This window comes from Erithacus rubecula (assembly GCF_903797595.1).
Source record: "Erithacus rubecula genome assembly, chromosome: 15".
Classification (NCBI taxonomy): Eukaryota; Metazoa; Chordata; class Aves; order Passeriformes; family Muscicapidae; genus Erithacus; species Erithacus rubecula.
This window is the reverse complement of record NC_136667.1, coordinates 17,120,730-17,136,579: the sequence shown is the minus strand read 5'-3', so window position 1 is coordinate 17,136,579 and position 15,850 is coordinate 17,120,730. Positions and strand designations below refer to the sequence as shown.

At 44.6% G+C, this 15,850-nt stretch overlaps 1 protein-coding gene and 1 long non-coding RNA gene across 2 annotated transcripts in view; one reads left to right on the top strand and one right to left on the bottom strand.

The window, feature by feature from the left end:
• The first annotated feature begins 10,367 nt into the window (after nucleotides 1-10,367).
• LOC306808413 lies at nucleotides 10,368-13,039 on the top strand. The gene is made up of 2 exons (XR_013776024.1): nucleotides 10,368-11,641; nucleotides 11,768-13,039. It is a non-coding gene; the product is annotated as an uncharacterized lncRNA (long non-coding RNA).
• Nucleotides 13,040-14,494: 1,455 nt separating this feature from the next.
• The window catches only part of ABCB7 (ATP binding cassette subfamily B member 7), a 35,660-nt gene continuing 34,304 nt past the window's right edge, over nucleotides 14,495-15,850 (bottom strand). Inside the window, exon 16 of the mRNA XM_079318970.1 lies at nucleotides 14,495-15,457. Coding sequence (XP_079175096.1) covers nucleotides 15,239-15,457 — 219 coding nt within the window. The 3' untranslated portion in view covers nucleotides 14,495-15,238. The remainder of the gene's footprint in view (nucleotides 15,458-15,850) is intronic.

The window sequence follows — 15,850 nt, the reverse complement described above, 5'->3', positions numbered from 1 at the left end:
CTAGCAGACACCTGTCTCTCAAACCAGGACACCCAAGTGCTGCTGATGCCTTTGGGAAGATGCCACCTGGAGCTGTGTGCTGCAGGTGATGGCAGTCACCTGGGGATAATCACCAAGATTAGAAGTAAACCTGGGGAGAGCCTCGGTGGAGATGAAAAGACACATTCAATTAAGTGAGCCTTGCACCTGGATCCAGTTTAGAAAGACAACCCAAGTATTTAAGTGCTGTATTTTAGAGGGAACACAAATGTAAGGCTCAAAGATGATCCTTGGGGCTGTGAAACAATACAATGCCTTTAGTTCCTCTTATCCACACTACTCATTGAAGGCCCTTCAATTAGAGAACCACCACAACAGTGATCGATAGGCAGCATGAAGTTCTGCACAGCATCTCAGGCTACCTGCAAAATGAACGGGCTGTGCACTGTGATCCTTTCATCTAGTGCCACAAACAGATGTGAAGGGGCACTGATGTGAGGGAAGCACAGCCACCCACCTTGACAGGTATTCATTTGCCAGGCTGAGGCTCACAGGTGCCAGAACAAGATGCTGGGAAAGCTCCTTTTGGCAGGAAGGGAGTGCCAGCCCCTGAGCCAGGGGTGGTTGTGATGCCAGCCCAGCCCCACAGCCCTGCTGTTCTCTGCTCCCCCCATGCAGCTCACTGCTGCAGCCAGCACTCTGATCATTCACTGCAACCTGTACCACGGAGCAGATCAGACAGCTACATCTGTCCCAGCCTTCCAGCTGTCTTCACACAGAATCCTTGTGCCTAGGCATGGATATGTGCCAGGAGCCTCTGCCTGCTGCTCTCTCTAAGAAGCAGGAGTCAATCTAAGAGAAAAGAACCTGGGTTATGACAAGAGGCTAATGCAATGGTGGTTTCCAGGTCTCCAATTTCCATAATTCTTCTTTTCTAGATTCATGGGAGCCTTACTGCAGCGCACCAAATATGGCTCAAATCCTTATTTTTCTGTGGCCTAACTAATTTCTGCCATATATTAAACCATAACAGAGGAAGAGGTTCACCAGAGAATTCTGTTTTGCCCATGGCACAAGTAGAACACAAATGGGATTTTCAGAAGATGTCAAATCCTGCATTCTTGTGTGAGCCTGGCAAAACATGGTTCAAGCAGAAAGCTCCCCAGATGTTATGAACCTTACAAACTCAGAAAGGCAGCAGGGTGGCAGGAGACATCACCCTCCTATCCCACTCTACCACAAACAATGGGAAAGGATTTCTTCCCCACTCTCTCAGACTTCCAGGACAAACTTCTAGACAAGAACAGTCTAACACAGACCACTGGCAGAATGAGAAGCACTCCAGAAGGCAGGACAGGGTTTTGACTCATGAAAGACTCCCCCTCTCTCCTCCTTCCCAGGTCCTGGTGTGCAATTCAAAAACAACAGTGTTCTATGGGAAATAGCACTGAGCCTGCAAACAGTGAGTCCTCCTTACTGAGGCTGAAGCAATTCCTGAAGAAGAAACAGAGCTGGAAGCATGAACTGCACACATTGAATTTCTCCTTTCCTCTCTGGCACACCTGACAAGCCTTACAGCTTTGCAGAAAACCATCCCATCCCCCCAAACCAGCAGTCCAGGCTGAGCCCCTGGCTGCAGAGGCTCCCCCAGTGTCCCTGGCTGTTTGCATCCCCTCCTGGAGCTGTCTCAGAGCTCTGCAGCAGCACAGCTGATGTTCACTCCACACCTTCTCTTTGCCTGATGTTCCAGACACACCCAGAGATGCCCCAGGCTGTCCCTGACCTCACAGGGAAAGACAAATTTCCAATGTGCCTGACAGAGCTGTGGAAGGACCCAAGGTGAGGAGGGTCCCAGAGCAGTTTCCAGGCTTCTCCATTCCTTGACAGGCTCCTTGCTCCACCAAACACCCAAAAGACACCAACCCCTGCCTGTCAAAGCTAAAAACCTCCTTCTGCAGGTCAGGCAGTTCCAGCAGGGTCACAGCTCTGAGGCTCCCCTGGCCCCATTAAACTGTGCTGCTGATGGGCTCTGAGCCCCCAAATCTGTCCCTGTCTATTCCTTTGTTTCTCCCCCCACCTTCCTCCCAACGTTCCAACTTTACATTGTAAATCTCCTTTAAATTGTGCATTTCTCTTACCAGTGTCCATGGCCAAACACCTCACTATTGGTGCCTTCTGAACAGGAGGAAGGAAAAGCTCCCATTTGTGCCTGGCCAAGGCGAGTGCTCTGTGCACAGAAGCTCTGTGTGCCCTCGTTCCCTTGGCAGGAAGAACAGCCTTGGCCACTTCAGGGGAGGTGACTGGATTAGCAGGGGAGAAAGAAAAAAAAAGGGAAGAAGAAAAGCAACCAGTAACAACCAAAGTGTCTCAAGCATGGCCTGGTGTATTTGCAGTGAGCCAGAGCACAGGCTGGAACAAAACCTGGAGAAGGCAAAGGGATCAGGACATGGCAGAGTCACAAACTGCTGGGGATTCACTGGAGGCTTGATTATTTCCTTTCTGTAGGAAACACAAAACTCTTCGTGCTCAGAAGCACCTTGTGCTTTTCACTCTTGTTTCCATTGCAGAAGATGCTGCAGTGGTGAGCAGAGGTCCCACAGAGCAGAGCTGGTGAAGGGTTGATTTTAATGCCAACAGAGCAGCCCAAAACACTGCCACAGAGCTCTTGCCATCCCCAGAGCTGCATGGCCAGTCTTCAAAAATAAACCCTGTCTTACAGAAATCAGAAAGGTAAATTCCTCTGTTCTCTGAAAGGAACATTCAGGAAATGCCTGCTGCCTTTGAACCCAAACATCCTGGAATTGTTTTCCTCAACACCTCAGTAAGTTCCCTGTGTTGGTTTGCAGCTCACCTGGGTATATTCCATGAGCAGATTTCCAATTCACCTGGGTAAATTCCATGAGCTGGTCCCACCTCTGCCTCAGCCTGCACAACCACAGCTCTCTTTAAGCCCCATCTAATATTATCAATTTAACTGCAGCAAGAACAACAGCTTTGCTGAATATGCAACAGTCTCCTCATTGTATTTCAATGGGGGGGGGAGAGAAGGAAATGGGATTTCATTTAAAGTTCAGGCATTTCTGTGGGGATTTTCCTGTGTGAAAAGACAGAGGCCTCTCTGTCTCAGGTGAATCTGGAGTCAAAGACATTTTCCTGCTCTGTCCGGGGTGCAGCCACAGCTACCTGAACACAATGGCACAAACCCTGCTCATTTTTCTAAAGGACTGTAGTTCATTAACTCCAGGAACGCAGTTTCATTAATGTGCATTAACCAATGACTTTCCCATTACTGCTGCTGTCTCCAATCAAAGACTCATTTATGGAAAACAAGGGCAGAGGGAACAACATGCTTTGGCAGCTGTAAGATCATACGCCCAGAGCTTTATACCCTCTGTCTTATATTTTTTTATGTTAAAGTATCAGAGCTATTACCATATTTTTCATTATTATTTGTGGCACTAAATACTGCAGCTCCCAGTGCCAGATGGCGAATATTCAGAATAAAAATAATGCAAGGCCAATCTTAGAAAGACTCAATGTGAGTGTAACAGCATGTATTCATCCTCCTTTCCTAATGCACATGGTTAAAATATTAGCAGACTTAAAATCTGGTTTTCCAATTTAGAGGAGTCACATATTACAGAATGATATGCATGCATATATGCATATATTTAAATATGTACATATAAAATTTTTAATTTCTTTCCATTTTATTTGCATGTTTCAAGGGTCTTAACGTAATACATGGGCACATCTTTTCACTCTTCAGGAGGTTATTTTAACCAGGAAAGAAAACCAAATAGTTTCAAAATGGAACATAAGCAAAACCCTTTTTCTAGAAATTCTTATTGGTACAAAATACTTTTTTTTAATATATAAACAGCTTGAGTCCTAAACTTAACCAGATGGAAACGTGCCTACAAAGCATTGGATCTAATTCAGAAGAGACTGACAGCCAACAGATGAGCCAATTTAGCCCATCCCATGCCAAAAATGGTCAATCATGTTATCTTATGTGTGACTCGACTCTGGCAGATGCCAACTCTATCCAAACAACTTCAAGCATCTTTTTGGAAGACTGGATTATTTTACACACACTTAAAAAAAAAAATCATAATAATGCTCGATTTTTCTGGAAACCTTCCACTTAGCTTCAGTATTTTCACGAGGTTTTTGATTAATTTATTTTAAGGATAAATCCTTTTATTTTATAGCCTAACAGAATAAATGCTTTCCAACCTAACAAAGGCTGGTAAAAAAATTACTAAATTGCAGTTTAGTGACAGACCCCCATTTGTTTAAATATTCATACAAGGAAAGCTTTACACCTGTGCAAATCTTACTCAAGCCAAATGTTTGCTTTCAACAGCACAAAGAAACATGACAGGAAGTACAAGTTAAAGGTGTTTCCTGTATTCCTCATTACCTTCCCCAAAATTAAGAATAAAGTAAAAAATAAAGGAGTTTTGTAGATGCTGAGTGATTGCAACCAAAGCTTTTTTAAAAATTTGTAATTCGTAATCTCTCAGTGAATTTTCTTTTGCTGCTTTTCAGAAGACTATCAATCATCTGCCTCCACCTTCAACAGGACAGGACTCTGTGTCCTCTGAAACCCACACACTCTGGGCAGCATAGGGCTGCTATGCAGATTTTTTCTTGCTCCTAATTTGAATAATAAAAAGGAAAAAAACTCCATTTGTTCAGTGATTATTCCATCACTGACAGCACAGGACCATTCAATCCTTCTCCAATGCATCACATCCCCTGGAGCTAAGCCCTGGATCTCTGCTGTCAGCTTGGGCTCTGCTTAAACTCACTCTGAATTTTAGCTTCCCTGGGAGGTCTCAGGTGATGAGTTTTTTGTTAGACTGAGAGCTGCAGAAACTACTGTAAACACTTAGCAGCTCATCATCTTTCACTGGACACCTTGAAAGGGCACATTTTAAAAGATGGGCATTTTCAAATCCATTGTTTCCAGGGAGAGCAGTGCCAGCTTTCCTGCCACACAGAGGGCAGAGGCTCTGCTCTAAGCCAGCACTTTGGGTTGTCTTCTTGGCAATCACACACAAGGATGCAATTTCATTTTCCATTTGTCCAGGAGGTAATTGCAGTGCCTGTGTGAAGTGACCTTCCCGTGCACAGCACATGGAGCCAGGCAATTATCCACGGGACTTGCAGCAGCCTCTCCATTTCCAACCTTTTTATAGAGCCCCTGTCATGGCAGTCCCAAGATTTTGAGATGCACAGACATTGATTCAGACTGAAGTCTGGATGTTTTTAGAGATCTTCATTCTAAGACAAACAGATATTCTCAGTTGTGTGAGCATTTTCTTACCTTGTTCCTGCTCCTCAGTAATAAGATGGTGTCAAGGTGTGTGTGACCAATGAACCTGGCTGCAGGTGTTCATGGGGGACTTGAGGCAGCTCTTACAGAAAAGGTCACACACATTGAAAAGATTCATTTCTGCACTTCCCAAGCATAAAACACTCAGTTTTCAGTGGATTGAAACACCAGGGTTTAGGTCACCTGCTTGCATCAAACTTGTTCCTAATTCATCCTAGTTAGTTTATGGATTATAAAAGCATGAAATCATGGAATTGTTTAGTGGGAGAGACCTTCAAGACAGAGAATTTATAGATTATATTGCTCTCATGCCTTGCCAGTCCCAAGGTTGGTGGGAAGGTATGGAGTCCTTGGAAAGAATCACAAACTGCTGGAGAAGCTTTTGGGAAAAAATGAAAAGTTAGATTTCATCCTCTAGGTGGGTTTGGGCTTTTAAAATAACAATTATTTAATGTCTTTTGTTTATGGATATTTAATCAAACACTTCTGTCAGCCTCAGCCAGGCTGATCCCAGCTTGTCATTGGCCCAGATAACCTCTGGCTGAACAGCAGCTCAGCACTCAGACAGTGCCCAGGGCTTCCCTTCATACTCATTACCACATCCACAGCCACTGCCCCCCTCTGCTCTGCAGTCTGCAGTGCAAAAACTGGGTCTGGGATTCAAAAACTCTGTTGGCAACAGCTGAGTGATTCAGCAAGTATAGTTTTTTCTACAGCCACGTTTTTTACTGCACCTATTTTAAAGAGCAGCACTGGCTGAGTTGAGTTGGCTGTGATGCCATTACCTGGTAAATCAGTGTTTCCTCCAGGACCTGTGTCACCACTCCCACAGGTCTTACAGCAGGTTCAGTAAGAACTTCAGGCCAAATGTGTATTAAAACAAGTAGATGGTGCCTACAAAACATAAATTTTGTTGCACTGCAAGGAACCCAACATTCAGCCAGAGCACAACTGCCTCATGCAGGGAGTCTTCAGAATGACCCAGCTCTCCTTGCCTGCTCACACTTATGCCTCGTGTGTGCTCCTCAGGTGATGCTGGTGCACCTGGGAGTTTACAGCTCTCCTGCCCATTTCAGATTAAGTCAGGGCTGAGTTGCTCTGAGCCATGAAGCCATTAGTGAGTGTCCACTCCCCACACAGCCAGCACTGGGCACCCCAAAGCACTCAGAGCCAGAGCTTCACCACCTCCCCCATCTCCTGCAGAGTTCACAGGCCCCTGGCTTCACTGCATTAACTCCAGCAGTCAGGGAGGAACAATCTGCTGAGAAACTTCTTTTGAATCTGCCTCAAGTATGTGGTCATTTGTGTAGAAATCCACCTGGGTGATGGCACAGGAAGCTCCCCCTTTGGAACACAACCACTCCTTCTCCATGAAATTCCGCTCCCATCTCGCTGCAGTCAGTGGAATAAAAACAAGTGTGTTTAACAGATGTCACAAACCATTCCCAGGCTGTCACAGCTTTCCAACATTTTCCAGTGGATTGTTATTACCAGATCCCTGCAAGTCAGCAGCAAGTGCTGCCTCTGACTCTGCTCATCCCGTTCCTCTGATGACGTGAGCTGTCAGACTGTAAACTGCCAGTTGTCAAATAGCTGTAATTTGCAGATTTAGTAAAAGAGCTTAACATTCCTTTGAGTAAAGTACTTAAGAGATGTATTCCATGGGATTTATGGGCTGTGAAAATCTGTGTGGTTTGCAGCTAGAGCAGGATCTCCATAGGACAGCTCGAGTGTCAGTAAAGCAGCTTTGGCCTAAATCAGAGACTGCCATTAGATGTGAGCTTATATCCCACTGAAGGAATTTCCACTGGGACTCTGGTATCAAGTCTGAAAACAGCCATTTGGAGGATTTGCTTTTCTAGATACCTACTGGAATCACATGAGCATTTATTTGCTGGAACTTGACTGCTTCCCAGCAGGCTAAATAAGTTAGGGCCTTCAATAAATTAAACAAATCCCACCAAATAATTGACAAAACCCACTTTCTCAGCTTCCAGAGCTGATCATCCACTATAAAGTTATTTTTAACATTTCCCTTTTGTTTTAACAAGTGTTATTTGCATGTGACTTGCCTGTCAATGATTCCTGAAGCATTTCCATCAGGAGTCATTTCAGTGCTGCAGCCCAGTTTCTGCAGTTCCCTTTTCACTGGACATACTCAGCACATTTGTACATACCAGGGCTCCATGGTGTGGCATTTCCTGTGTGAATTAGGAGTTACTCACCTGTGAATCACACACATCTCCTGAGGGAAGACACAAAGTGTTGGAAACACCCCACACCAGCACATGCTGGACACGTCTGTTGTGCCAATAAATTCTTTCCAGCCTGATGCCATTGCATCAAAAAGGAAATATCCAGCTAAATCTGGCAGAATTAAGTAATTCATGTACAAACCTAGGACAGAAGTTACACCAAGTCTTAGGAATATTTAAGCAACTTGCAGCTACTTTTTGGTACAACACATTTTGGTTTGAGAATTCATGAACTGCTCAAAATTCCATCTCTGAGTTTTGCTGGGAGCATAGCTCAGACAACAGCAACTATTAAAAAACTCACCTAATGGGCTAAATCTTGCTCATGCTGCCCTTCAGGAGGTAACATTTTAGCCACTGAGTTCTATAGAAGGTTTCTGTGGTCAGCTGGAGATTTCTAACATCAAAAATTTGCTGTGACACAGCTCCACAAGCTGCATTTCACTGAACAAACTCTGCAAGGTTGTGGCTACAGGGGTCCAAAGGCAGCACAGGAGCCTTCAGAGTCTCCCACTGCACTGAGGTCACCTCTATGGCAGCACCTCTCCACACAACACATGGGATAAAGCCCAGCCCTGAGAGAAACTGCTAATGCAGTTTATACACAGGAACATGTTAGGGAGAATTATGGAATTACAGCCCCAGTAAGGGGAGAGGGAGGAAGAAGAGGCACAAGGTGAGGTCATGTCTAAGGAGGAGAGATCAGCTCACACAAAACCCCAAGGAGCCCCTGCAGGTGGTCACTGTAATGCAGAGCCCAGATGAGCACTCACAGTTTGGAGTGAAGGGATTGAATGCAGAAAATCTTCCTTCTCCACTAGCCCAAGCTCACCACTCTGCATTTCTCTTCCTCTGGCATTTAACTACTGTAAAATAAAATACTGTTTGTTTGTTTGTTTGTTTTAAAGTCTCTGCCCTGTACAATATCAGGTCATTCATTTTTACCCCACAAACTTCAGAAACATTGTGTGTGTGTGTTACCAGCACAGTCCTTGTGTGGGCTTTGAAGTGAAGCAATTTCCACAAGGCAGAAGGAACAACTCCAGCCTAAAATACTTGTGCCTTGTGCTCTTCCCCCTCCCTTGTATCCTGCCAAGTATCCTACGTTCCTGCAATCACAAGTGGAGGCATCGACACACGATATCACTCATCACCTTTTCCAGATTCTGCAAACACTCTTTTCCCCAGAGAACATTCCCTGGTTTTAATTGTAAATAAGCTGAATCTTTTATCTGTGTTCTTCAAAAGCCAGGAAGATTTTCAATTCACTGAAGAAATAAAGATTTTTACAACTCTGTGAGCAAACACATGAACATGTATTTCCATGTTTTAGAAGCTCACTGCCCATTCTGTAATTCCTCATTGCTGTTCTTGAATGGTTCCCTCCCAATTACAGACTGACCTTAACATTCAATTTTCTCTCACAAGTGTAATATGGAAACTTTTCAGCTGTTCAACCGCCACTTTTCTAAATATTTGTTGGTGTGTGCACAAGGCCAGTAAAATCTTCAGCTGGCACTTGCAGAGCCCTGCACAAGGCACCATCTCATATATTCTGCTCCAGGCTCTTTATTCCTCTCCATAATGGAGGGAAGAACTTGTCTCCTTTTCCCTCTCCAGCACAAGGCTGAGAGCTTTACAAGTTTATGTTGTGTGACTTAAAATGCTTTGCTTGACAATTTTATAACAGGCATTAGAAACTGAAAATCAATGTGGGGGAGCTGAGATGTTACATGACTCTCTTAGCTTTGGATGCTGTTTTAAATTCTGCCCAAAGACACCAGGAAAGCATTTTGGCTCTTTTAAATTAATAAACCACTGTGCAATTCAGTACAACTGACACTTCTGAAGAGATCCCACACCCCAGCCTGCAGACCTGCCTCTGGAGAAGTTCTCTCTCAGTTCCTGCTGGTTTTCCAGGTTGGGTAAGGCCATTCCCTGAGTTTAATCCCAACATCTGCAGTAGCTGGTCTAAAGTCACCTGGGAGGAATTTAAAAGATAGTTTTCAAGAACTAATCATTTAAGGATTTTTCCTTATAATGACATCAGATTTATCCACTAAAGCCAGGAAGTAGATGAATTCTATCTGTTCTATACATTATTATATATCCATCTACAGTTTACCTCTTCCATCCATGATGTGGCCATTCCATTCCTGTCAGTAACACTTATGGAGCACTCTTGTACTGTACCACTACAGGATTTATAGGCAGAACAAATGAACACTGAGAAACAGGAGCTGAAAGTTCATCCAGTCAGACCTCAAACACACCAGGCTGCTCTAAGATCTCCCATCCATCCATCCATCCATCCATCCATCCATCCATCCATCCATCCATCCATCCATCCATCCATCCATCCATCCATCCATCCATCCAGCACCATGCACAACCACACAGAGCTCAGTGACAGCAGCACAGTGGCTGTTGGTGCTCAGATCAATACAGTGCAGTAATTAATAATAATAAAAATATGTTTCCTGCATTCTGCTTTGACAATGAGCTACAGCTGCAAGTAGAAATCCAGTCAGTGATTACAATGTCACATCAAGGACTCAAGCAGATTCTTAAAACTGCTCTATTTTGACTGAGCACATGTTAGGAGTTTACATTTAGAAAAACTCAGTGTTTTACAGCTAAAACCAGCCAGGCTTCTCACAAGCACATTCACTGCCATCAGGGGGATGCAGCCAACACCTGCTCCTTACCTTCTGCAGCTCCACAAATGCAGGGGCTGTGAAAGCTGAGTGGGGGGCAGGATCCAGGTGTGATCCATGAATCCTCCCTGGTTGAATCACCTGGAATTCTGTCACCCTATGCCAACCCACAGCCTGGGATTGGTTACCTGCTCCACTTGCACCACAATTGCTGAATTAAGCCTCACATTCCATGGCAGTGACTGTTTCCTCTGGGAATTGCTGCAAAGCTGGAAGAGGTTGTGACAGGACAGCCATTCACAAAGATAAATCTTTTATTTAGTAAGAATTATCTACACACAGATGAAGCACAGGAATCAGGGTAAGGAGTCTTCCAGAGGAAGGGTAACACAATCTCATCTCAGCCAAGCTTTCTGTATTCTTCTGGAACACATCACCTTCCTGCACAATATAAGTTTTACATTTCCATTCTGAAAAGAAACTTTAACAAAATGTCAGTGTTGAGAGATGTAGGCAACTGGAAGTCCATGGAACAGAAGAGCTGAGACTACCTGAGGGATCATCTGCAAGGAGCAAGCTTTGAACATCCACTTGGAAAAAGCACAACCTCCCTGCCAGTAACTTATTAAGTTTCCTAACTTGGAGGTTAAAATAACCCAAATTTTGTGTGTTGTGACTTGATACCCTGAGCCTAAAAAGTTTTTTCATGGGAATTAGGATTGATTTCTGTAAGTTCACAGTTAAGAGATCACTACATACTGCAAGCAGCAGCCCTTTTTTAACATCCATTTTCTACAAACACATTTCCTCTAAAAACAGAAAGGAAAAAAATTAAATGTCTTTTTCTACTCTAAAATTGCAGGCAAAGATTTTATGATGGGAGTAGGTAACTTGAATTTTGAAAAACAACCAGCTATGAGTCCAGAATATGAAAAGCTGCTGTTTAGAAAAGGGATGTTTCAGTTTGCAGCAGAGCAGAATTACCAAGATCCACTAAGGCTGGGAGAGAGCCCCAAATCAAGGTGTTTCTGTGAGAATTGTAAATTTTCTGAAAGGTGCCAGGCAGACTGTCCTAATGATCAGTGAGTCTCTTCAAAACCACAACTTTCCCATTCAGTGCTTTAAGCATCTGCTTCAGTGGTGACACTTTGGAGTCACAGTACATGAATAAAAACTCAAAATTTAAATGAAAAATAAAATCAAAAGAGTACAAGTTTGACTTTGCAGCAGACAGGAGACCCACCCAGTATTGCTGCTGCTTCTCCACAGCAATTCACCCCAATACAGCCAACAGCAAGCCAGGAATGTTTATCCAGCAGCTCCATGACCTGGGAAAGTTTTCAGTGATCTCCAGAAACCTGCTGCAGTTCTTCAAAGCACATATTCTACTGCATGAGTGGCCTCTTGTTTCAGGAACTGCCTGAGTTCCCTCCTGTCATTGCATTAAAGTTGGACAGAGCTGCAGCACATCCAGTGGCACCAAAAGGATGCAGAGCCAGGTAATGGCCTTAGAGCTGCATCAAACCCTACAGATTTAAACAGGTATTGATCATTCCTGGCATTCACCACCTGAAAAACATCCTCATTCCAAACCTGGAATGCCCAAGACTCTCAGTCCTTGCAGAGTCCATCCTCAATGATAAAATCCATCAGCTTCCATCTGAAATTGTCCCTCACAAACACAATCAAACTTGGCATTAAAGTGGTTTTTGATTCCAGACATTTTGCAAGCAATTTCTGATTCTGTGCACCCTGGTGGGACCTTGTGGGATGTCCAAGCTCTGGAACATGGAAAACTTTCCACTGAGAAAACCCCCAGAGTAATTTCTCATCTTTGTGCCAAAATGAAAACAATTTTAGGATTGAAATATTATTATTTACAGCCTTTGCCTGTTACCTGTTTCATAAACAGCAGATTAATTCCAAAAATCAGCTCTTGCAGAGCAGGGGAAGAGCCATAGTTTTGTCAAGATGCAGGAAAGGGAGATTCCTCATAAATAAGATTTTCAATGAACCTTTGCTGTTTCTGGCAGCTGGGAGGCAACTGCACCATCACAGTCCCCTCACTGCTGTCAGCAGCTCAACCAGGAGACAGTCAGGGAAAACAAAGGGAAGGCTGTAAGCTGGAATCCTGCACTGCCACTACATTAACTGGACTTCACTTTGCTTCTGCACTGCAAGGATGAAAATTAAAGTGCTTTTAGAATCATTTTTAACTGGAGATAAATGCCAGGTTGTTTTTTCACCCATCATTTTGAGAGAGAGAAAATAAGTAACTAGCAAAGGTTTCACTCCTTTTAAGTTACATTCCTATTTTTAGTTGTAGGGGAGGGTATAACAAAAAAATAAATGCTATTTGCAATTAAATTTCCAGAAGCACCAAATTCAGCCCTTCCCTAGTGCCCACATTGAGAAATCTTGCATCTGATTTACAAACATAATTACATCAGTGTAATTATACTGGTGTAATTCCCCAGAAATAACAAAGTTATTTTTCAGCATCCAAGAGAAAGATTTTAATTCTTAAATTCAACATGAAGAATTACACCAGGATAGCTCATGCTCAAGAGATGGTGAGTTTCCCTGGAGAGACAAGGCTTGAAAACACAACCCTGTGGTGGTGGGATGACCCTGGCTGGATGCTGGGTGCCCTCCCAGAGAGAACACAGCAAAACACTCAGTGGGGTGAGGGACAGGGAGGGACCACTCAGCAATTACTGTCATGGGAAAACAGACTCCACTTGGGGAAATTACCTTCATTTACTGTGAATTAGAAGTGTGAGCTGGGTAATGAGAAAATAAAATCTTAAAACACCTTCCCAGGCTCGACTTCACTTCAGAATTCCCCCTCTCCTTCCAAGCAGTGCAGGAGGGCTGTGGTCACTTCATCACTTTGTCCCTGCTGCTCCTTCCTCCTCATTCTCTTCCCTCATTCTCTGTCCCAGTGTGTCTTTTCCAGCTGTCCTGTCACCACAGGGTGCAGTCCTTCAGGAAAAGGCTGCTCCAGCACGGGTCACAACAAACCTGCTCCACCACAGCTCCTCTCTCCTCTCTCCCTCAGGTTCCTGCCAGGAGCCTGATCCAGTGGGAGCTTCCCCAGGGCCAGAGCCTCCTCTGGGAGCATCCCCCTGGCTGCAGCATGGCTCCATCCCAGGCTCAGAAGGATCTCTGCCCCATCCAGCTCCATCCCAGGCTCAGGAGGATCTCTGCTCCATCCAGGGCTCCATCCCAGGCTCAGGAAGATCTCTGCTCCATCCAAGCTGCAGGAGGATCTCTGCCCCATCCCAGGCTGCAGGAGGATCTCTGCTCCATCCAGGGCTCCATCCCAGGCTGCAGAAGGATCTCTGCCCCATCCAGCTCCATCCCAGGCTCAGGAGGATCTCTGCTCCATCCAGCTCCATCCCAGGCTCAGGAGAATCTCTGCTCCATCCAGCTCCATCCCAGGCTCAGGAGGATCTCTGCTCCATCCAGCTCCATCCCAGGCTCAGGAGGATCTCTGCTCCATCCAGCTCTATCCCAGGCTGCAGGAGGATCTCTGCTCCATCCAGGGCTCCATCCCAGGCTCAGGAGGATCTCTGCTCCATCCAGCTCCATCCCAGGCTCAGGAGGATCTCTGCTCCATCCAGGGCTCTATCTCAGCCTGCAGGAGGATCTCTGCTCCATCCAGGGCTCCATCCCAGGCTCAGGAGGATCTCTGCTCCATCCAGGGCCCCATCCCAGGCTGCAGGAGGATCTCTGATCCATCCAGGGCTCTATCTCAGCCTGCAGGAGGATCTCTGCTCCATCCAGCTCCATCCCAGGCTGCAGGAGGATCTCTGCTCCATCCAGGGCTCCATCCCAGGCTCAGGAGGATCTCTGCTCCATCCAGGGCTCTATCTCAGCCTGCAGGAGAATCTCTGCTCCATCCTGAACCCCCATGAGCTGCAGGAATCTCAGCTCCAGTGCTTGGAGCTCCTCCTGCCCCTCCTTCTTCCCTGCCCTGTGTCTGCAGGGCTGTTGCTCTCCCTGTCCCACTCCCCTCTCTGGCTGCAGTTTCTCTTACAAGGCTTTTCCTCCCTTCCCAAATCTGTGATCCCAGCAGTTCATTGCCCTGTTGCTGATGTGCTCAGCCTTGGCTCACAGGGGAAGACATGACCCCTGCAGCCCCCACCCAAACAAGACTGAGGTTTCCTCCCACTGGAGAAGTTTTGGCTGTTGAAATGAGGAGATTATTATAGCAATGCTTTCATCATTATCCAGGTCATTTTCTCATACATTAATGAGATAATAGAAATTTATGGAAGTCTTTATTGAATCTTAATTGCTCCCTAAGACCATGACTGAACTAGAAAGAGTGACTGCATTCTGCTTTGACTACTACAGCAGATGCTGAAGATATAGAATCCTGAACTTGGATTTGTTTATTTTTCACTTAAAAATACTGTTAGTTTTCCTTTAGAATAATACCAATCCATTTCCTGATAGTACAGTATGAAAGGTGCTTCTGTAATTCCAATATTTAGTTTGCTACTAGTTTGTTGAGTCTGTTCTTACTCTTTACAAGGAAGATTTTAAACCAGAACACCACTGAAGAATTTAAAAGGCATCTTCCTCACTAGCAAATGAGTTCAAATTGGCTCAATTACAATTAAAACATGACGCATTTATCAGCCATCAATGATGAGAAATAATGTAAATCAAGGACAAGTCTGTTTACAATTTAATAATCCACATCAGGTGACTACCAGGAGAATTTACCAAAGCCTAAAAATTGCCATAAATTACACCCTTGGTTGGGAAGTTTAAAGTTTTTGAAAAAGCTCAGCTCTTGCAGATGAATATTAAGAGATTCCTAAAGATGCAAAAATAGAACTCCTTTGGTTGAAATTATGTCTCTCTGTGAAACTGTAAAATCCAAAAACTGAAAAACCCAGAAGTTTTTGAATGTTGACTTAAAAACAAGAGCTGTATTTCACTGTATTCTTGTGCAATTTTAACCTGCTATACAAGATCCAGGATCCTATTCAGCATGAACAGTTGCCACAGCCTTTCACACTGTTGATAATTTCTTCTTCCAGCTTCTTCCTTTCCTCCTCTTTGGATGTCTGGTGGTTTCTCTCCTCCCAGTCTGGGTGGCTGTGACTGTGGAGCACTTTGCTGCTCTGTGTGTGCCACATCTCATAGTAGAGATTGCTGGGGTTTGCCAGGAGCTCTGCGTGCTTGCCACGTTCTGCAACTTTCCCCTGCAAACAAGGGCAGGAAGTCAGAAATGCACATTCCCAGATCTTCAGGAACAGGCCAGCCCATGGACCACAGTGTCACAGTATGGATTAGAGCAGTTATTAATGACAAGGAGCTTGAGACTGCAAGAAAAGACTGAATGCACAGTGCACTCACTGTCAGCTGGAAATAAAGAGCTCTTGGACTGCAGGTGCCTTTTGTCCTTCTGGACAAAATCAAAAGCTCACCAGCATGGAAGGTTTTATTATCTAAACAGGAGGAGTTATTTAAAGTAAATGTGGTCCTCTATATGAGGAGCAAGGTGTTCAACTACTCCTGCAAAGGTGACTTGAATGTACCAAAATAAACACGTTTGTCTTTACTGGGTAACAAACACACATGAAGGAGCTAAAAGA